The sequence below is a fragment of the Talpa europaea genome (assembly GCF_964194135.1).
Source record: "Talpa europaea genome assembly, chromosome: 1".
In the NCBI taxonomy this organism is placed as follows: domain Eukaryota; kingdom Metazoa; phylum Chordata; class Mammalia; order Eulipotyphla; family Talpidae; genus Talpa; species Talpa europaea.
Window position 1 is genome coordinate 5,467,183 of NC_140073.1, and position 22,702 is coordinate 5,489,884.

A 22,702-nucleotide genomic window follows, 5' to 3' on the forward strand; every position below is an offset into this window, starting at 1 on the left:
ATCCACAAGGTCTGAATAATTGTTCTCCTTAGTTCTTTTGTATCAAGTGACTAAAAGTCTTTAGGTTCTGGATTCACCTGCTGTGGTGGCAACAAGAACTCTAAGAGATTATATAGAGAAATGTTTCCTTTTTACCCAGGCGACAATGGGAAAGAAAAAGCATTAGTATACATTTGTTAACAGTGGCAGCATGACATTTAATCTATAACTTGCTTTTCAATAGTCTGGGGGGAAAAAAGTGCAGGATCCCTTGTGTTGCTCTGATAAGGTAAATATAAACAGTGAACAACAGACCTGGGCAGGAGGGGTGGAGTCTGGCTGTTTGCGCTGTTAGCTGGCTGTGATCCTGCCGCCTGCCCTGCTCTCTAGGTGAGAGCCACCTGGGGGCCAGTCATATTTGGGGCCTTATCTGTCTGCCTGTACTATGCTTTACTGAATAACTGTCCTCATACTTAAAGTTTAAAGTTTAAACTTAGCCTGCTTATAAGTAATAGTCCATTAAAATCTAATTTTGATGTTTCTTAATATTAAAATATATAATTATTAAAATCATAAAATGTCCTTTTACCTCCCTGAAAAACATCTCCCATAATATAGTGGTGTGTACGCTCACTCAGGAAGTAGTGCTTTGACCTCATTCTCTAGGCCCTGCTAGTAGCTTTCGGCAAGCTTTGCATAAATCCGTGGCTACTAAGTGGCTCTGAATTTCAGAGAATAACTTTCTGCTTTCAACTCTGGTAGGGAAACTGCTAGTGAGTGCTTGATTTTTGAACTTTAGAATTAATTGCCTCTGACACTTTGGCTAGGTTAAGAGTGATCTGTAAAACAGCCAACTGAAGAGCTCTCCAAGCTTTTCTCCAGGACCTGTTGGGTAAGATGCTTAACTTTTGTAAGTCTTAGTTTCCTTATTTTTAAAATGGAGCAGTATTATTTACCTCCTAGAATTACCTTGAGGATTAAATAAAATAATGTATGCTAAGACTTAGTGGAGGGAGGCACCCCTTCTAATGCTAATGGACATTTGGGTTATTTCCAGTTTTGGACTGTTCTGAGTTAAGCTGGTGTGAACATTCTGGTATATGTGCCTTTAGTGGGACATGAGCCTTTCTCTTAGGTGTACACCTATGAGTGGAATTGCTGGGTCATTGTGTGTTTAATCATCGTGGTTACTGCCAAACAGTTTTCCCGGGGGGTTATACTCCACCAGAAAGTCTGAGAATTCTAGTTGTGCTAAATTTTCTCCACCAATTCATATTGTTGGTCTCTTAAATTTGTTCCAGTCTAGCGGGCCAGTAGTGGCACCTCATTATGGCTTACTTTCTCTGAAAAGTAGTGGTGTAAAAGCACCTGTTCATATGATTATTGATCATTTGAATGTCTTTTTAATGAAGTGCTTGTTCATGATCTTTTTGCCCATTAATATATGTGAAATAGAAATATTTGTCTTTTCTTGATTTCTGTATTGATTCTTGCTATGAATTCCTTGGATATGGTTATTGTATTTTCTCCTAATCTGTGGTTTGTATTTTTACCCCCATAATGGTATATTTTATTTATGCACAGAAGAACTGGGGTAAAGGCCAGAGGTGCCAAGGGGTGGTGGTGAGAGGATTCACCAGAGTGGGGAGCAGAACAGGCAGATCTGCGGAAATACACTGCTGAGGGGAGCAGCGGGCAAGACAAGAGAGGTCTGCTGCGCCATGTGGGTTAGCTCCCTGGCTGGGGATCAAACTCATGCTGCAGTGGCTGGTGATAGCTTGATAGTACTGAGACTTAACCCCTTGTGCCACCAGGGAGGTCCTATCATTTTTACTTTTATGGTTAATGCTCTTCTGTGCCCTGTTCTGTTCAGAAATACATATTTTTTTTAAAGATTTATTTATTTATGCATACAATAACTGGGGTACAGACCAGAGATGCGGGGGTGTGAGAGGATTCACCAGAGACAGAGTGGGGAGCAGAACAGGCAGGCAGACTGAAATACACTGCTGAGGGGAGCAGTGGGTGAGATGGGAGAGGTCTGCTGTACCACGTGGGCTGCTCCCTGGCCGGCTGGGGATCGAACTCATGCTGCAGAGGCTGCGGATTGCTTCATAGTGTGGTGCTTAACCCCTTGTGCCACCAGGGAGGACCCACAAATACATATTTTAGAAATACTTGAAGGTCATTCTTTTCTTTGTGATAATAGGTGATGCCATGGAGAGTGGAAAACCTGGCCCAGTGCAGGTGGTGTTGGTTCAGAAAGACCAGCATTCCTTTGAGCTAGAGGAGAAAGCCTTGGCCAGCATCCTGTTGCAGGACCACATCCGGGACCTCGATGTCGTGGTGGTGTCAGTGGCTGGTGCCTTCCGGAAGGGCAAGTCCTTCTTTCTGGACTTCATGCTACGATACTTATACTCCCAGGTGAGCTAGAATTCTTTCATTTTATACCCAAAGAGCAAAATAAGCTCATGAATTATCCTTGATATATAAATGAACTCAAAATTTAAGATATAATGGAGATTTTATTTCTCCAATAGAAGGAAGGTGGCCATTCAAATTGGTTGGGTGACCCAGAAGAACCATTAACAGGATTTTCGTGGCGAGGGGGCTCTGACCCAGAAACCACGGGGATTCAGATCTGGAGTGAAGTTTTCACTGTGGAGAAGCCAGGTGGGAAGAAGGTAAGGCGGAAAACGATCTACAGGTAGTGCAAGAGCAGCAAAATGAGAACTGTAATGGGTGCTGGGATAATCCAACTTAAAAATAATTTATCAAAATGATATGAATAGATGGGTTAAAGATGAGCATGAATATAATTCAGTAGTAATGTAAGGCTTCTTTTTTGTTTTTAAGATTTATTTATTTATTTATACAAGCACTGGGTACAGTCAGAAGCTCAGGATGGTGAGAGAATTCACCAGAGCCAGAGGGGAGAGCAGAGCAGGCAGACTGACAAAATACGCTGCTGAGGGGAGCAGCAGGCGACAGGAGAGGTCTGCATGCCATGTGGGACCCTCGCGGCAGCCGGAGATGGAACCGGTGCTGCAGAGGCTGCTAGCAACTTCCCAGCCCAGTGCTCAACCACTGCGCCACCAGGGGAGGCCCCAATTATTTCTTCAACAGGCTGAAGCCCAGAACATTTTTATTACCACCGCAAGAAACCCCGTACCATGAATAGTCACTCCTCAAACGCCTGTCCTCCCAGGTCCTGGCCACAGGGGTCTTCCTCCTCTGGACATTTCGTACAGATGGGGTCGTGCATTGTGTGGTCATTTTTATCTGGTTTCCCTACCCAGCTCAGTGCCCTCCAGGCCCGTGCGGCTCGGAAGGTCCCTCCTTTCCGGGCTGAACAATGCTCCGTGGCATGAATGTGCCCGCTACATTCACCCTGCCCTCCCGGGAAGGCCATCCGGGTTATTTCCATTTTTTTGCTGTTATGAATAATGTTGCCATGAGCATTTGTGCGCTAGTTTTTGTGTTGGAAATGTTTTCTTTTTCTTTGTTTTTACTGGGGTAGGAACACTTAACATTGCATCTGCTCTTAACAAATCTTTAAGTGTACAGGTCATGGTGTTCCCGTGGACACGGGGCTGCACAGCAACCACTAGAACCCAGGTATCTTGGTAACCAAAACTTGAAGTCGCATCTCCTTCCCTCCCCAGCCCTGGTGCCCACCATATAATTGTTTCTCCGAGTCTCACTGTTGTAGGGCCCTCGAGGTGGAACCAAGCGGTGATTGTTCTTCTCCAACTGACTCACCTCACTCAGCATCTTTCCAGGTTCATCCCTGCTGTTATGTGTGGCTGGTGTCTTCCCCCGGCCCTCTTGCTGAGACTGAAAAGTGTCCCGTGGTGTGTGTCCCCGGGGGGCTTCACTTGTCAGTAGGTGGACTTTCAGGCTGTTTTCATGTGCTGACTATTGTTAGCAGGGCTGCTGTCACTTGGGGCTGCAGATATCTTTTCAAAATCCTGATTTCAGTTCTTTTGGCTCTACCTCCAGAAGTGAAGTGTGATTGCTGAATCATAAGGTGGTTCTATTTTTTATTTTATGCACAATCATACTTTTCCTCCACCATTTCCACAATGCCAACACCATTCTGTAGACCCACCAGTGTGTGAAAGGGTTCCACCTTCCCCCTGGCTTAGCTCTTGTTTTCTGATAGTCGCCCCCTCACAGCTGGGAGAGGGTGTCAAATTGTGGTTTGATTTGTGCTTTCTTGACGATGGCTGACGCACACCTTTTCTTACAGTACCTTTTGGCCGCTTCATGTATGTTCTTGGGAGAAATATCTATTCATGTCCTTATTTTTATTTTTATTTATTTATTAAAAAAAGATTTATTTATTTATTTATACAAGCACTGGGTACAGTCAGAAGTGCGGGAGGGTGAGAGAATTCACCAGAGCCAGAGGGGATAACAGAGCAGGCAGACTGACGAAGTGCACTGCTGAGGGGAGCAGCGGGCGGCAGGAGAGGTCTGGGCGGCAGGAGAGGTCTGCGCGCCATGTGGGACCCTCACCCGGTGGCCGGGGATTGAACTGGCGTTGCAGAGGCTACGGGCAGCTTCGCAACCCAGCGCTTCACCGCTGCGCCACTGGGGAGGCCCCGTGTCCTTATTTTTAAATTGGGCTTTTCACTACTGAGTTTGAAGGCGTAAAATATGTTTTCTGTTCTTTTGGGGATATACCTAGGAGTACAGTTTCTGCATCACAGACCCCCGTCTAACCCTTTAACAAATTGCTGAACTGTTCCTCAAAGCAGCTGCACCGCGCTATGGTCTCACCAGCGGTGTAGGAGGCTCCTATCTTGCTCCGCCTGGCCACGCCTCAGCACACCTGGTCACACCTGATACTGTTCATTTTCTGATTATAGGCCACCTGGTAGGTGTGCAGTAGTAGGGTTGACTAATGATGTTGATATCTTTTCGTGTACTTATTAAACATTTATTTTTTTCTGGGAGAAATGTGTTCACATCAAATCCATCTTTTTGTTGGGTTGTCTTTTTGTTTTCAAATTGTTCCTTTTGTATTTTGTATTTTTTTAAAGATTTATTTTATTTATACAAGAACTGGGGTATAGGCGAGAGGCGCGGGAGGATGAGAGGATTCACCAGAGACAGAGTAGGGAATAGAACAGGCATATGGACCGAAAACACGGCTGAGGGGGGCAGTGGGCGAGACAGGCAAGGTCTCCCGCTCCATGTAGGAATCTCCCTGGCTGGCCGGAGATCAAACTCACGCTGCAGAGGCTGTGGACAGCTTCACAGCGCTGCACTCAACCCACTGCGCCAACGGGGAGGACCCCCCTTTGTATTTTGGATACCAGAGTCTTGTCAAATACTTTCTTCCATTCTTTGGGTTGTCTTTTTACTTTATTGGGAGTGTCTTTTGATGCACACGTATTTTTGTTTTGATCAGTGCAGTTTGTCTCTGTATTTGGTTGCTTGTATTTTAGGTGTCCCATGGAAAAGAGCTGTTGTCTAATGCCGGGTCATGAAGAGTCATGCTTAGGTTTTCTTCTAAGTGCTTTATGGTCTTTGATCCATTCTGAGTTAACTTTTATGTGGCATGAGTTGGGACCCAGGGCCATTCTTTTGTATGTGGATCTCCTTGTGGCCTGATCCGTCTTGATTGCTCTTGGAGTTTGGCAGCATTCTCATCACAAAGTGGATAAAGTGTGGGTGGGTTGAGCCAGCTGTGTTCACCTTTAGGTGCCATTGTATTCGGGCTGGAGACTTTATTTAGTTTGAATTTATCTTTCTTTTCTGCTGAGTATTTTTAACTCATTCCACCACCATGGGTTGGGCATATGAAATTAAATCCATAAACGTAATGAGGTCATTTCAACTTGACATGCAAGTTATGTGAAGTGAACCTTCATTTCTAGGAATAAAAATACTTGAGCAACTTGGGTTTGACCTGTGCAGGCCCCCAGTGTGTGGCTTTTCTAGTCAATCCATCACCTGAACTTATGGAGACAGACAGTCTAGTACCGTGAACGTGTTTTCCCTAGTCGTTTTCTTTTCTCTAGCTTACGTTATTGTTAGAATTCCTATAATGTACAAAACATGTTAGTTGACCTTTATGTTATTGGTAACGCTTCCAGTCAACAGGAGGTTAATGGTTAAGTTTTCCCGGAGTCAAAAGTTACACATGGGGGCCTCCCCGGTGGCGCAGCGGTTGAGCGCTGGGTTGCGAAGCTGCCCGTGGTCTCTGCGGCGCTGGTTCGATCCCCGGCTGATCCCCGGCCACCAGGGGAGGGTCCCGCATGGCGCGCAGACCTCTCCTGCCGCCTGCTGCTCCCCTCAGCAGTGTACCTCGGTCCTTCTGCCTGCTCTGGCTCTGGTGGATTCTCTCACTCTCCTGCGCTTCTGACTGTACCCAGTGCATGTATAAACCAACCAAACAAATAAATAAATAAATAAAACATGCCTCTATTAAAAAAAAAAAAAAGTTACACATGGATTTTCCACTGAGTGGAGAGAGGAAGTCTATACCTCTTAACCCCCACGTTGTTCAAGGGTCAACTGTCCTTACAGTATTTTTATTTGTATTTGCTTCTATGAATCTTTAAAGCATTTTGACTGTGATATTTCTCTTTTTGGACTCAGTGGAGCTTCCTAGAAAGTCCCCCTGTTGTCCTTTGCCATTGTCTTGATAAAGAATCAGTCCCTTGCTGATGAATTAACTTATTTTTCTGAACATACTAAGCCCAGTCCCTCTCTCGGAGTCAGTTACATTATACATGAATTTGAGAAGTTTTAGGATAATATACTATATTTAACATTTTGCATAAATCTCAATTTTAGGAAAACCTGAGGCTTCATGAAACCGAGTTCTGTAGGGGGTAATGATATCTAATTCTCCTGCTGTCACTTGGCATCTGTCTTTTGTAAAGATCAAAATAAACCTAAAATTTTTTTATGTGAACCAGAAAACCCTAGAAATTTGGGACCATGCAGCCTTGCAGGTGAATGCCGTCTGTTTTACTTTATAATATACCTAAGTTTGAACTAAGTCCATTCATATTTTTTATTTCTTTTTCGGCAACAAAAAACATCCTTGTGATTAGCTGGATGAACTGTTTGGATAGGTGGGGTGATTTCCCCCTTCTGTGTTGCTCTCACCTCCTGGTTTTGTATCCTCTCACCAGGACAGAGCAGACAGTCTTTCCCAGCAAAGGTCTCTGGTGAAAACAAAGCACCTAAACCATTGTACTATTTTGTGGAACCTGTAAGCAGGTGCTTAAGTGCCATTTAAGTGTTAACCTGTGCTTTTCAGTTTCTCCCTTTTTACATTTCTTTTTTCTCACAGCAACCTATTTTGTATGTCTTACCTACTTTTTTTAGGTTGCAGTCGTTCTGATGGATACCCAGGGGGCATTTGACAGCCAGTCCACTGTGAAAGACTGTGCTACCATCTTTGCTCTCAGCACCATGACCAGTTCTGTTCAGGTAAAACCACTTGGCTAAAGAAAAAAAAAAACAGAGGAAACACTAAAGGGAGTATATCTTGTGTCAGTTATTATGTCTTCCCAGTCTCTGGGTGAGATGTAAATGTTTTTAGACTGCAGATAAAAGTTAATCTTTTAGAAGCTTAAGAAGCAGCCTAAGCTGTTTTTCTATTTTGCTCACATATGTGTGTGTGTGTGTGTATGTATGTGTGTATATGTGTGTGTGTGTGTGTTTGTGTATAAAATGTTCCAAGAAAAGCTTGAAAAGTGGAAATTGAGATGACACCAGTTACACCAAATAGGAAATGTAGGTTTGGTAAAAACTTAGAAAAACTTTATTTCATGTTGTGAAAGAGGATTTTGTGATTTTAACCTTCACATTGTTTTCCAAAAGACAGGTAAAACTGTATTTGAACAGGCCTCATTTTCTTTCTTTTTTTTTTTAAAGATTTATTTTTATTTATTTAAGCATATAAGAATTGGGATCTACACCAGAGGTGCAGGGGTTGAGAGGACTCATCAGAGACAGAGTGGGGAGCAGAGCAGCGGATCTACTGAAATACACTGCTGTGGGGAGCAGTGGTGAGACAGGAGAGGTCTGCTGCGCCATGTGGGTCAGCTCCCGGCCAGGGATTGAATTCAGGCCACACCAGTGATAGCCTGATAGTGCTGAGACTTAACCCCTAGGTCACCAGGGAGGCCCCTCATTTTCTTTCCTTTTTTTTTTTTTTTTAAAGATTATTTATACAAGAACCGGGGTACAGGCCAGATGTGTGGGAGGGTGAGAGGATTCACCAGAGACAGAGTGGGGAACAGAACAGTCAAACTGACTGAAATACACTGCTGAGGGGAGCAGCGGGTGAGACAGGAGAGGTCTGCTTGCCATGTGGGTTGCTCTGAGGCTGGCGGGGATTGAACTGGCACTGCAGAGGCTGCGGACAGCTTCACAGCGCTGCGCTCAACCGCCTGTGCCACCAGGGAGGTCCCCCTCATTTTCTTATATGCAAAACTTTCAGTGCTTTTAAGCTTATTGAGATTGAGGGCTTGTCTGAAGTAAGCTAGAGCAGTATCAATTTGGATTTTTGTTTTCTAGATTTATAATTTGTCCCAGAACATTCAGGAAGATGATCTTCAACAGCTACAGGTATGGTAATAAAAATTTTAACATCATAACGTATCATTTAAGTTTTAAGACTACGAAAAATATTTACGATTGAGTAGTTTTTTTTTTTAATCCCACTCTCCCCTTCCTGCCCTCAAATGAGTAGTTTTGTTTTGTTTTATTTTTTAAAGATTTATTTATTTATTTATACAAGTACTGGGTACAGTCAGAAATGCGGGCAGGTGAGAGAACTCAGCAGAGCCAGAGCAGGGAACAGAACAGGTAGAGTGACGAAACACACTGCTGAGGGGAGCAGCGGGCACTGCAGGAGAGGTATGCGTACCATGTGGGACCCTCGCCGGCGGCCGGGGATCTAACCAGTGCTGCAGAGGCTGCGGGCAGCTTCGCAGCTAGCGCTCAACCGCTGCGCCACCAGGGTTGGCCCCCAAATGAGTAGTTTTAATAAAAGATTGAAATATGGAAGGTTTTTGGTTCACAGTAAACTCTACTCTCTGCACATGGATTGCTGGTTGGTTGGGGTTGACCACCCAGGGAACAGAAGGAAGGAGCTAATAAGCCCTGCAGATACCTCTGGGGGGAGTGATCTAAAGGAGGAAACAGCATAAAAAAGACCCTGAGGTTGAGTGTGCTTGGCAGGATCAAGGAACAGCAAGGAAGCCAGTGGGCGGGGATGGGGGTGTGACAGGAGACTGAGCCTTGAATTCACAGAAGCATTGAGGTCCTGGGGATGCCTGGTGGGTGTACGTAAGGACGGGGGCTTTCCCTCTGGGTGGGATTGGGAGCCCTGATTGAGCAGAGGTGTGATGTTATTGACATATTGTAAAGGGATTGGTTACTCTGGCTGTCATGTTTAGAATAGATTTTTAGGGGGCTGTAAAGGCATTCTGTGAAACTGGTAGTGAAGCTATTGCAATAATACTTGCACAATATGTTATGTGCCTGAATAATACTATGTGCTTAATAACGGCTAGCCGTTATCAATTTATTGGGAACCCTGGATAAAGCTGGTGTCCCCTTTGCTTCTTCCAGAGGTAACTGCTGTATCAACTTTGAATATATCCTTTCTCTTTTTCTTTGTAATTGCAAATAGATGCATATTCCCATAGAATATATAAGATGGCAGCAAGCCCTTACTCAAATCCTTTGAGGCAGATGTGTTTTGGAGTTGACAGTTTTGGATTTTAGGTAGATGGTATGGTGTATATAGCATGAAGTCTAGTCTAGAATGGCCTTCAGATGATGCCTCCTAATTAAACATAGTATTTCTGCAGTGAGATGTTTGGCTAATTACGTGAAATGAGATAAATAAGGGCTGTAAGAAACCTCAAATCAATTCAAGGTAGGATTTCATCTGAATGAGTTTCCTTTCTAACTTGGGATTTTAGAGATTTTTGGATTTCAGAATAATAGATAGAGAATCTGTTTTTGTTTTGTGTGTTTTGTTTTACTTGTATATAGCATTTTATGTGTATCAGTACTTTTTTTTTAAGCAATATTTTATTTTTTTTAAAAGATTTTTAAAATTTATTTTTGCATACAAGAACTGGGGTGTAGGCCAGAGGTAGCTGAGAGGATTCACCAGAGACAGAATGGGATGCAGAACAGATGGATTTACTGAAATATACTGTTAAAAGGTCAGTGGGCAAAACAGGAGATGTCTGCTGCACTGTGTGGGCTAGCTCTCTGGCTGGGGATCGAACTCATGTTGCAGTGGCTGGTGATAGCTTGATAGCGCTGAGACTTTAACCTCTGCAACACCAGGGAGGCCCAGCAGTGTTTTACTTTTTGATGAAGTAATAATATGTAATACACACACAATAATATGTAATACACTCTCTGGCTGGGGATCGAACTCATGTTGCAGTGGCTGGTGATAGCTTGATAGTGCTGAGACTTTAACCTCTGCAACACCAGGGAGGCCCAGCAGTGTTTTACTTTTTGATGAACTAATAATATGTAATACACACACACACACACACACACACACGTGGTTTGGAAGGCAATAGTATGATGTTTGCAATAAATAGAGCATTGTCTCCACCTTCTGGTCTCTCTTTTTTATTTTTTTGGCATAGAAGAACTGGGGTGTAGGCCATAGGTGAGGGAGGTGAGAGGATTCATCAGAGACAGTGGAGAGCAGAACGGGCAGAGCTACTGAAATACACTGCTGAGGGGAGCAGCGGAAGAGACAGGAGAGGTCTGCTGCAGTACATGTGGGCTAGCTCCCTGGCCCGGAATCATACTCAGGTAGTGGCAGTGGTAGCTCTGAGACTTATCCTGAGGCCGTCAGGGAGTCCCAAAGTGGAGAAAATTTTCTTAGCGGATTGAATAAAGAGATAAAAAGCAGAAATCAGGAGGGGTGGAGGGAGAGAGGAAGAGAGAGGAGGAGGTTTGCTATGTTAATACAGATGCTTTAGTGAAAGACAACAGAGAAAATGAAGAGAAAGAAATTACAAAAGCAATAATATGAGGTTCTAGCATTGAAGGACATGAGTTTTTGTCTTTCTTCCTGGAGGCTTTTCCCAAATGTCTGGTATCCCTTGCCTGGTTAGTTGCGAGTGAGCCACTGACAATCTGACTTGGAGCTTTGGGGAAGGGGTAACCTGTGCAGTAGTTTGGATCACAGCGAGGTGACCGGGCAAGGTTATTTAGCTATTTTTGCGGCAAGCCCTAGATGTCTGCATTTGGAGACTGTTATTTTAGGGCTGTTATTCCCCCATCCCCACCCCTCCACCAGAAGAATTCTTGAACTCCTGCCTGGGAGCTGGCTGTGACACTAGCAGGGCGAGAGGATGAAGGTGTCTCTGTCAGTTTGCAGACTTTGATGTAAGTGCCTTTCTCCAGTGAGGCCCAGGGTTCCCACTCCTATCCTCCTGTTTGGCATCCAAGGCTCAAATTTTTGTGGTTCATCCTCTCTCTGTCTACATTTCCCGCTTGTGGGGACAAGAAGAGGCTTGGCACAGGGTGGCGGGGGCAGCATCTGGGTGTGTTGGTGCTCTTTCCAAAGACTTCCAACCTTTTCTTTACCTGTCAGCCCCACTCCCTTACTGCCTCCTGCAGGGCCTCTGGTGCTTCTGACTCCTGAGTCTCTCAGGGGTGCCACAGGGAGGATCTGACCCTGTGCCTTTGGCTGATGTCTTAGCAGGCCAGAGAATGCCAAACCCCAGGGAGTCCTCAGTTTGTCACTTTTTCTTCCAGATGTTTTTGACAACTCTTCTCTACTCTCATATTATTTCTCAACCTCTTCGTCCTGTGCTTTTATACCCTTTGGTAAGGCTTCATGTAGAAATTGGAGTAAATTTAGATTGTATAAACCCTGACCTGAAAGCACCTGTTGTTTCAGTCACTTAAATGGCATAAACCCTGTGGGCCTAGCGCCTTTCCTGCTGCTGGAGGTGCCATCGTGCACAAAACAGACACACATTCCCACCCTGTGGAGTTTCTGTGCTTAACTCTCACAAGTTAAAGGTGAAGTGCATTAGATGGTAAGACGTGCTGTGGAGAAAAATTTAAAAAAGATCCAGGTAGGAAGTACTGCGTGGCGAGCAATAATCTTTTCAGGTAGGTGGCCGTGGAAGGCTTCTTTGGAAAAGAGCCATTTGAGTAAAGAGATCAAGAAGTGTGGTTACTGCTTGTGTTGATAATCTGGGGGAAGAATGTTCCAGGCAGAAGGAGGAGCCAGTAGTGCAAGGGCCCTCTGCAACAGTGTGTCCATTCCCAGGAACAGCAGAGGGAGCGGTAGGGCTGGATCACAGGAAGGCCTGGCTTTCCTGGTGAACTTGGGGGGTGGTGGGGTTTGCATGGAGGCTATAGGACCTGGCTGGCCTCGGGTATGTAACCGCCACTGTGGCTGCTATGGTGAGAATGGTCTGGGCGGGTGAGGGCAGAGCTAGGGAGACTGGTCAGGCGACTCCGGCAGTATCCCAAGTCACGTGGACGTTGTGCGTGGGTGAGTCCTGGACTTGCTAGTGAACTGGAATGTGGGATGTGAGAGAGGGATAGCCAAGAGTATTTTAAGGTTCATAGCTCCCTCGGGCATTTGAAACTGCGGAACCGTGGCCTTATGTAAGTTGTGTGTCTTCAGTCTGTTAAATGAATGCTTTGCTAAAAAATAGCCACGGGAGCACTTTAAGTAATTTTGCCTGACAATCTGTAACTCTTCTTTTTTATAGCTCTTCACAGAATATGGCCGTCTGGCGATGGATGAAATTTTCCAAAAGCCCTTCCAGGTAGGTTATTAGCTATAAATGCAATTCATATTTTTGTTTTAGTTGAGAGAGAGCACTCAGGCCCAGTCTGGCCGGCTGCCTGTTTTTATATGACCTATGAGTTAGGAAAGGTCTTTATGTTTTTAATCTGTTGAAAAAAAAAATTGAAAGGAAAATATTTCATGATGTGTAAATATCTGAAGTTTAAAGGTTAGTTTCTGTGGCTAAAGTTTTCTTGGAATATAGCCATGCTTCTTTGCATTGTCCACCACGGCTGCTTCTGGCTACAGCAGCCTGAAATGTTTACTCTCTGGTTCTTTACGAAAAGTCTGCTGACCTCTGCTATAGCTAATTGTTTCATGAGGATGGGGAGGCACAGTGACCTCAGAGTGGATGAGCTTGGAGTATTATTATATACTTTCCCTCTCCTTTCTGATGTTGAAAGTAGGCCTGGGTTTGTATGCAGCTATTGCCATATTGTTTCCTCTCTCATCTTTTAGCACATTCCCCATACTTGCCTTTAGATCAGAGCCCCGGATTTAGCATTTTCTCATCCGCTTCTTCCTTCTGTTCCCATAAATCCATGGGATCAAAAATAGCAGATGGGATATACTGATCTCACATTTGGCCTGTCCATGTGCCTGCAGTGTAGATAGGGACATGCAGAATAGATAAACACTTCAGCACATCTTCCTGCCCCCTCTGAGAAGCTGGCATTATGCAGAGAAGTATTTGTTATTTTGAAAATGCACTTATGCAACATTTTAACTAGTCTGCTCTTTTCCTAAAAAGACATTGATGTTTTTGGTTCGAGACTGGAGTTTTCCTTATGAATACAGCTATGGACTAGAGGGGGGAATGTCCTTTTTGGATAAACGTCTGCAGGTAAGTAGGACTACAATCTGAGGAATCACCTAAAAGTACTGATCTCTCATTTGCATATAGCTGTTGTTTTCAGAAGATTATGGAAAATGATATTAAGTGTATTAAATATTTATGAACATTAGTACACGCTAATATGGGTCCTGCTAAGATTAGAGAAGATGGGTCTGGGCACATGTGCCCCAGGACTATAGAGTATGTGCCTTTAGAATGTCACATTCAAACTTTATTTCTGTTGTTTTTATTCAAAATCTTTATTTGTTTTGGGATGGACATAAACAGGTGTAGCCTGTTCTCCAAAATGAAAACAGAGAAGTCTTTTGTCTCAGTCACTACTAAGACACTACTAACTGGCTAGGTCACTACTAACTGGCTAGGTCCCCCTCATGCTCACAAACCTTCTCTTGTTTGCCCTAAGTATTGCGCAACGCTCCTTTAAGAAATCCTTTAGTACCTGTTCTTCGGTAGCTATAGGAACCAAGCCATGGTTAACCAAATTTGTACATTTATTGCTTTGTAGGGTTCTGAGTTTTCCCACTGGAAACATGGGCCACTGTGACCCATGAGATTTAGAAAGTCTTCTTTGCTTTCTCGTGCCAACTATTGGTTCTTAGGAAAGAAACACAGTGGTCGTTGTAAATCGTGGTCTTCCTTGGCAGGTGAAAGAGCACCAGCATGAAGAAATTCAGAGTGTCCGAAATCACATCCACTCATGTTTCTCCAAAGTCACCTGTTTCCTCCTGCCACATCCAGGGCTCCAGGTGGCAACAAGTCCTGACTTCGATGGGAAATTGAAAGGTGTGTTACAGATGATGCTTTATTTTTTTTTTTTTAAGATTTATTTTTAGTTATTTATGCATACAAGAACTAGGGTGTAGGCCAGAGGTGTGGTGGGGTGAAAGGATTCACCAGAGACAGAGTGGGCATCTATGGAAATAAACTGCTGAGGGGAGCAACAGGTGAGACAGGAAAGGTCTGCTGTACCATGTGGGTCGGCTCCCTGGCCAGGGATCGAACTCATGTTGCAGTGGCTACGATAGCTTGATAGTGCTGAGACTTTAACCCCTGTGTCACCAGGGAGGCCCAGATGATGATGTTTTATTTTTTTATTTTTTTTTTTTTAAAGCTCATCTACTTTATTTATTTATTTATTTATTTTTTATAGAGGCATGTTTTTACTTATTTATTTATTTATTTGTTTGTTTGTTTTGTTTATACAAGCACTGGGTACAGTCAGAAGCGCGGGAGGGTGAGAGAATTCACCAGAGCCAGAGCAGGGAGCAGAGCAGGCAGAAGGACCGAAGTACACTGCTGAGGGGAGCAGCGGGCGGCAGGAGAGGTCTGCGCGCCATGTGGGACCCTCCTCTGGTGGCCGGGGAGCGGCCGGGGATCGAACCGGCTTCGCAGAGGCCGCGGGCAGCTTCGCAACCCAGCGCTCAACCGCTGCGCCACCGGGGAGGCCCAGATGATGATGTTTTAAATATGTGTTTTGATCTTTGGAATTAAATAGTGACCAGAAAATGTGAACTGTGCGTCCACTGAATGCTTAAGAGGATTAGTGCATTTTCTTAGAAACAACAGCATTCAGAGTCTAGCTTGGAATTCATTCCTGCTTTACTGTGACTGTCAGAATCAGTTCACCTTCATGGGGGTGGTGATGTCCAGTGATGACCTTCCCAAGTGACAGGCTATGATGATTGGTTTACAAGAGTTGAAAGTGCTAAATAAAGGAAGGTTAAATATTTCCTCAAGAAAGATAACATGATGCATAGTTTAGCTGTGGTTCATCTTACCTGTAGTCACTGCAAAACCTGATGCTGGGACATGTTTCAGTGTCAGGAATTGCTGACTCCAAGGGCGCTTAGCAAGACCAGAGTCGGAGCTCCTGGGACCCATTGCTTATTTTTGGTTCCTTGTTCACTGAGATTTTGAGTCACTTGATGGCTAGCTCTCAGTTTACATGTGAGATAAACTAAACATTTTTGTCTGTAAACTTACCTGAGCCCAGTAAAATGGAAAAAATCATAGCTTTGAGTTATAGTAGAGGTTAAATAGGGAGAGGAAGTTGTGTGTGTAGGTGATGTTTTCTTTTAGGGTTACAGTGCCATTGTTAGGCATAATTTCACCAAACCTAAACTCTGCTTTGTTCATCACTGGCAGGGAAGATGCCTAGTAGAATTCTTAATTGAGGATGTTTGGGAGGGGTGGGTTAGCATGACCCCTCATCCTTTCCTCCTGACTCAGAGTGTTTCAGATGATGGGGCATAAACATACAAAATGGCATTCCTCCATATTTTTAAAGCATTTTAATGATGTTATGTTGTTCTAGAATATAGGAAAATAGGAAGTTTGTTGTTTTTTTTTTTAAACTCCTGCCAACCACCAGTCTACTCCATTTCTATGTGTTTTGCTTTTTTTTTAAATTGAGGTAACTGATCTACAGCACTGTATGACTGTATGTGATTCAGAGGCAAGAATCACACCTCCTCAGGAGCCTGTCACAACGCCACACCCACCACCAAAGCACCCTCAGCCTCCACCAGTGTCTGCTTGTGCCCCCTCTTCTCTGCATCTCCCCTTCCCCTTCTCCATCGTGTTTCCTCAATTCTACAGTCCGATTTCTAGGATATGTTATTGGTTTGGTTTTGTCTGACCCTGTGTTTTATTTCTCCATATTCCATCTATAAGTGATACCACCCATTGTTTGTCTTTCTCCTAATTTATTTTGCTTTGTATTATCCCCTTCAGTTCCATCTGTGTTGTCTCAAATGCCGAGAGTTTGTCTTTTTTATGACTGAGTAATATTCCACTGTGTATATAGACCACATCTTCCTAATCAACTTATCTGTCTTTGAGCACTTAGGTTGTTTCCATGACTTGGCTACTGTAAGTGGTGCCTTGCTGGGTCCTATGGTCATCCTATTTTTAATCTTTTGAGAACCTTTGTGCTGTTTCCAGAAAGGCTGTCTACATTCCACCAACAGTGTATGAGGGCTCCTTTTTTGCCACATCCTTGCCAACACTTGCTGTTTCTGGTCTTTTGTTAAGGGCCATTTGTAGTTTCCTGATGAAAGTGATGATGAGCACTTTTTCATGTGTCTGTTGGCCATCTGTATGTCTTCTTTGGAGAAGTGTCTGTTTAGCTCAGGAAGAACTTTAAAGTTCTATAACCCTGTTGAAAAACCCTTGACATTCTGTATCACTTTTGGGTGTGCATAATGCATTAGTTTCCTAGGACTGCCTTAACAAATTGCCACAAACTGGGGTGACTTAAAACAATAGAGATTTAGTTCCTTCATGGTTTGGGAGGCCAGAATTTAGAAACCAAGGTGTCAGTAGGGTTGATTCCTTTTGGGGCTCTCACAAGAGAATCTGTCCTAACCTTTTCTCTTGGCTTCAGGCGGTTGCTGGCAGAGCCTGGCATGCCTTGTGGTTTGTTTTTTTTTCACTCCAATTTCTATCTCCATCTTACTTGGACACCTTCTTTGTGTATATCTGTGAGTTTTCCCTTCTTGCAAGGATACCACTTTCTGGATTTACATCTCACCCTAATCCAGTTTGATCTCACTTCATTAGCATTTATCTGTAAATGAATTGAAGTTAACCTGTTCCTGCAATGGGCCAGATAGTAAATACTATAAGGCTTTGTGAACCATACAACTATTTAGCTCTGCTGTTGTAGCAAGAAAGCAGCGGTAGTCAGTATGTAAATGAATGGGCATGGTTGAGTTTCAGTAAAACTTTATTTTCCAAATAGCAGGCCATAGTTTATCCAGCCACTGTTAGTTTGCCAATCCCATGTCTAGAACATCAGTACTGTTGCCTATTTCTGTGTGCTTCCTCCCAGTCATCCCTGCCTCCCCACATAAACAATCACTACTCTACATTTTGCTTATTTTGCCCTTGATTTAAAAAAAAAATTACATATATTTGATTAACTTAAGAGTTTAATAAGTTTCTTTAGTTTTGAATCTGGAGTTTCCCAAGGATATGTGCTTTAAAGCAGAATTTTGGGATGTTAGAGTGTATGTCTTCACCTTATTAGGTCATGCCAAATTGTTTTCCAAAGTAGGTGTTCTGGTTTATAGTCCCCACATCAGTGTTTATAAAATTTCTCATTGGTCCATATCCTGGGCAATGTTTGGTTATTATCACTGTGGTCTTAAAATGTATTTATTACTAATGAGACTATATATGTTGTCATGTATGTATTTCCATTCATGTTTCTTTCCTGTGAAATTCCTGCTTATCCGGTTTTCAATTTAGCTGCTTGTTTTTCTTTCTTTCTTTTGTATCCAAAAGGGCAGGTTTATTATAAAAGGGAGAGAAGAATAAAGGCCACTTGCATAGATACAAGCAGGCAGAAAAGGCTGCCCCGACAGGGACAGGTTTGCTGAGAGAGGCCTGCGTGGTCGCAGGCGGGCGGCCTTGAGGAGCACCGCCTCTGCTGAGGGAGGTCAGTGCAGAGAAGCCTGGGCTGGTGCAGGTCATGGGCAGGCAGAAGGCTGCTGCCCCGCGGAGGGAGAGAGTTGGTGGCGAGGAGCACCTGCATAGGCACAGGTGGGCAGAAGGATGCTGCTGAGTTGCTTGTTTTCCTCTGTGATGTGAAGATCCTGTGCTTGTCTTAGACATGGCCGACCCTTTGCTAGTTATGAGCTGCAGAGGGCGCCTTTCCTCTTGTTGCTTGCTGTCCTCTTTCTGGTGCCTCAGTCTTCATGTGGTTGATTCTCGCCTTTGAGTTTGTTTCTAAGTCTCATTTTAGAAAATCCTTTTCTTTACACATACACAAGTGTTGACTCTCATACACTCACATGGACGGGGACACACACACACACACATACTCACATACATATTTAGTTTCTTGGGAATTGAAATTCCTTTACGTGTGAAATTGAGCTAGAGTGTGAGGGTTTTGTTCTATGCTCACTGTGGTTGAATACGTCACTTTGGCTTATTGCTTCTTTCTTCATGGTCCTGTGAACAGATGTTTCTGGTGAATTCAAAGAGCAGTTACAGACGTTGATACCATTTGTGTTAAACTCGGCTAACTTAATGGAAAAGGAGATCAATGGCTCAAAAGTCACCTGTCGGGGGCTGTTGGAGTATTTTAAGGTACGTATGGGTTTTAATTATTGGAAATGTTTGATTTGGGGCAAAACTGATCTAGGTTTAAACTAACTTGAATTTAAATTTAAATTAAAACTTAGAGCAGGGCCTTCCTGATGGTGCAAGGGGTTAAGCACTGCACTATGAAGCAATCTGCAGCCTTTGCAGCACGAGTTCGATCCCTGGCAGGCCAGGGAGAAACCCACATGGCAGGGAGACACTCTCCTGGCTTGCCTGTTGCTCCCCTCAGCAGTGTATTTCAGTCATTCTGCCTGTTCTGTTCCCCATTCTGTCTCTGGTGGATCCTCTCACCCCCTGCATCTCTAGCCTGTACCCCAGCTCTTGTATGCATAAATAAATAAATCTTAAAAAAAAAAACACAACTTAGGGCAGGTTTCACCCGGGAGAGGGCCCTTTTAGACGTCACTGTCCTTCCACGAGTGGGCCACTGGGTGGCAGTATCAGCTAAGAACCAAGGGGATGTTCTTTGCACTCTTTTAGAGGAGCAATTACTGTGGCTAAAGGAAGATTGTTCCTCAAGGAAGATGATGTGGACAGGAGATGGGTAGGAAGTGGCTGTGAGTAGGAGCCGGCACCTAGATGGGACATGACCCCTCAAGGCGGATGGTCACCCTGCCCCCAGGTAGCGGCAGCCAGTGTGCATGGGGAGTCTGCGGGGAGCCAGCCTTGTGGGCTCATGCTGCGTGGGAGCATTTAGTTAGCTAAAAATGCTAACATGCACTTAAAGATGTGTTGTGTTTTTGCTAATTCCTGGGTGTGAAATCTAGATCTTTAAGAAAATGCAGTTGTTTCTAAAAATGAAAGTACTTTTAAATAAGACAGATGACGTTTTTCATAATTGTGTGTATGTTCCTACCCTAAGGCATATATTAAAATTTACCAAGGAGAAGATCTGCCTCACCCCAAATCCATGCTCCAGGTAAGCAACTCTCTGCGGCCTGAATGAGAGTCTGGCTGCTTGAGACACAGGCAGTAAGCAGGATCCTTCCAGAAGACTGTTGTTCTCCCTTCCCATTCTGCAGAGACCTGTTACTGTCTGGCATGTTTTCTAGTGGTGAGACGGCCTTTGGTTTTCTGGTCTGTGTCGGTGGGGTACATTTGAGACAGGACGCCCTCTCTGGGCCTGGCCTCCCACCATACACACTGTGGAGAACAGTTTTTGTTCTGTACAGGTAAAACATACCCAGTTATGTCGACAAGTCATTTTTCTGTTTTCTGTTATCTTCCTGTTTTAGTAAATAGTAAATTTGCAAATCTACAAATAGTAAATTTACAAATTTACAGCTGTTTTTCTAGTTTCCAGCTGGTCTTATTTTTAAGATTTTGATATTTTCAAGGTGTTATTTTATTCAAGCTACAATTTCTTTCTCTCATGAGCTGAGCATGAGGCCATTTATTGCCCAATGTTTGTTTCTTTAGTAGTAAAACATTTTTACAAAGGAAGCTCGAGCCTGGAATTGATGTCATATAGATAGCTTTTTCCTTTTTTTTGATCTACATCAAAAAAGTTTAAAGCTGAAGCAAAGGAAGTGATATTTCTGGAAGTTTAATGTGTGGTAAGGATTCTTATGTATAAGAACATTGTTTTGGCAGAAAATTTGTCAGAAAAGGTATATTTTATTTCATAAATTGTATGAAATGGAAACCTACAAAGAAAACCAAGCCAAAACCAGAAGAACAATAAAAAAGAAAGAATGGGGGAAACTTTTACTTCTTATTGGTGGAAGGATGCGGAAAGAAGAAGGGTTTGTGATTCATGCTTTCCTTTCTTGAAAGGCCACTGCTGAAGCCAACAACTTAGCAGCCGCAGCCTCTGCCAAGGACATTTATTATAAACACATGGAGGAGGTACGTGGCATGTTTCCTCCTCTGACATATCTGTGACCCGGCTGTTGTCGCTCATGTCAGCAGCTCACACTGGCTCCTGCTGAGTGTCCTAAAGGCGACTGGCCTCTGGAGCTGAGTCACGCCCTTCTCCCTTGTCAGGCCTTGTAATGATGGCATTCCTTACTGGGTCTGTGTCTCTCTGGGCCCAGCACCCTCAGTGTTTAAGTTGTTTCTCAGAGAAAAGGGTGCCCAACATGGTCCTGGTCATCACTCGGAAGTTAGTTTCTCACATGGTGCTCTCATCCGGGCAGCATCTTTCCTCCTGTTCTGTTGGGCACTGGACTTTGAAGGGCTCTTCCATATATTGTATCTTTATTCTTTTTAGGTCTGCGGAGGAGAGAAACCTTACATGTCTCCAGACAGTTTAGAGGAGAAGCACACTGAGTTCAGGCAGCTCGCTCTCGACCATTTTCAGAAGACCAAGAAGATGGGTGGGAAGGATTTCAGCCTCCGCTACCAGCAGGAGCTGGAGGAGGAGCTCAAGGAGCTCTACGAGAACTTCTGCAAGCACAACGGCAGCAAGAACGTCTTCAGCACCTTCCGCACGCCTGCCGTGCTCTTCGCGGGCATCATGGCCCTGTATGTCGCCTCCGGCCTCACTGGCTTCGTTGGGCTGGAGGTCGTGGCCCAGCTGTTCAACTGTGTGATCGGGCTGCTGCTCATCGCGCTTCTCACCTGGGGCTACATCAGGTATTCCGGCCAGTACCGTGAGCTGGGTGGAGCTATCGATTCTGGTGCGGCATTTGTGTTAGAGCAGGTAAGTGGAGCGGCCTGAGGAGCCCGGGGTCGACAACCTGTACGTGTCTGTGCTTCTGTTGTCAGATATTTCTGTGTGGGAGCATTACATAGTGAAAGAAGGTCTGAGGAACCTACTGTGGCCATTTTTTTTCTGATAGCCTTTATGTTTGAATATCCTTTAGGTTGCTAGTATGTATGTTTTCCTAATATTTTGTTTCTGTGTCTAAGAGCTGCTCTTTTATGCAAAAAAAAAAAAAAAAAAAGACTCCGACTTAAGACATGCTGTGTTGTTCACAGGCTTTTCTGATTATATCCATTTATTACGTTCATTATATATTCCCATCCAAGATTGACGGGCTTCACTGGAAATCAAGAGCTTTGAAAAGTATGAACTTAAAATGTTGTTTGGAGTCCTTTTAATGCGTGGGATCTCCTTCACCTAAAATCTTCCCAAAGCCTGTGATGTTGACTTTGTTGTCGTCTCCAGGTTTACAGACCCTTGAGGCTCTGGTTCAGTTCTTTTTTTTGGGGGGGGGGGTATAATTGACACATAACATTAGTCTCGTGCATGCCACACAGTGATGTGAAATTTGTATCTTACTGTCTCACCACGATAAATCTAGTTTACATCTGTCCCCATATGTAGTTAGAAAAAAGTATTTTCTTGTGATAAGGACTTTTCAGATCTACTCTTTTAGCAGATCTACTCTTTTAGCAGATTTCTTTTTCCGGCTGGTTTGAGTAGATCAGTTAGGTCAGGAGTGTGTAGGGACAGCGGGAGAGCTGCTCATCCTACCTCAGTAACAGAGCGGGGCCGCGGCCATCATCTTGCAAGGGAGCTGCCTGCCACAGGCCTCCCGGCCTCTTCCCTCCCCAGTGGAAGGAAAGGGAGACAGAGTTTTGAAAGTTATTCTCTGAGTATTTACTCTCTTGATCTTGTGCTGTTTTATCAACTTACATGTTGAATCTGGGGACTTTTGCAGGCGACGTCTCACATTGGTAATTCCACTCAGGCTGCCGTGAGGGATGCCCTTGTTGGCAGACCGCCCGTGGATAAAAAAACTCAATAGCAAGAAAACAAGAGGCTCCAGCAAGAACCCGACCAGCCCCTGCTGATTTCTGGGATTCTGCCACAGCCACACATCTTGGTCCTGAGGAGCACAGGGCCACCCAGGATGAACTGGACATGGCACCAGTGAACGCACAGACCTCGCCTGTGGTCTCCAATCCTTGACACACTTCCATTTCTGCTGGAAGCATCTCTCTTCCTTGCTGATATAGATCCAAGCCTGTGTCTATTTTCT

The 22,702-nt window shown here is 44.1% G+C and overlaps 1 protein-coding gene across 1 annotated transcript in view; it reads left to right on the forward strand.

The window, feature by feature from the left end:
• The window catches only part of ATL3 (atlastin GTPase 3), a gene marked incomplete at both ends in the record, with an annotated part of 30,481 nt that extends 8,013 nt beyond the window's left edge, over positions 1-22,468 (forward strand). Inside the window, 12 exons of the mRNA XM_084245886.1 lie at positions 2,189-2,403; positions 2,520-2,663; positions 7,330-7,434; positions 8,527-8,577; positions 12,729-12,785; positions 13,557-13,649; positions 14,306-14,444; positions 18,631-18,758; positions 19,636-19,692; positions 20,550-20,621; positions 20,986-21,417; positions 22,382-22,468. Coding sequence (XP_084102012.1) covers positions 2,189-2,403; positions 2,520-2,663; positions 7,330-7,434; positions 8,527-8,577; positions 12,729-12,785; positions 13,557-13,649; positions 14,306-14,444; positions 18,631-18,758; positions 19,636-19,692; positions 20,550-20,621; positions 20,986-21,417; positions 22,382-22,468 — 1,580 coding nt within the window. The remainder of the gene's footprint in view (positions 1-2,188; positions 2,404-2,519; positions 2,664-7,329; positions 7,435-8,526; positions 8,578-12,728; positions 12,786-13,556; positions 13,650-14,305; positions 14,445-18,630; positions 18,759-19,635; positions 19,693-20,549; positions 20,622-20,985; positions 21,418-22,381) is intronic.
• Positions 22,469-22,702: the final 234 nt, after the last annotated feature.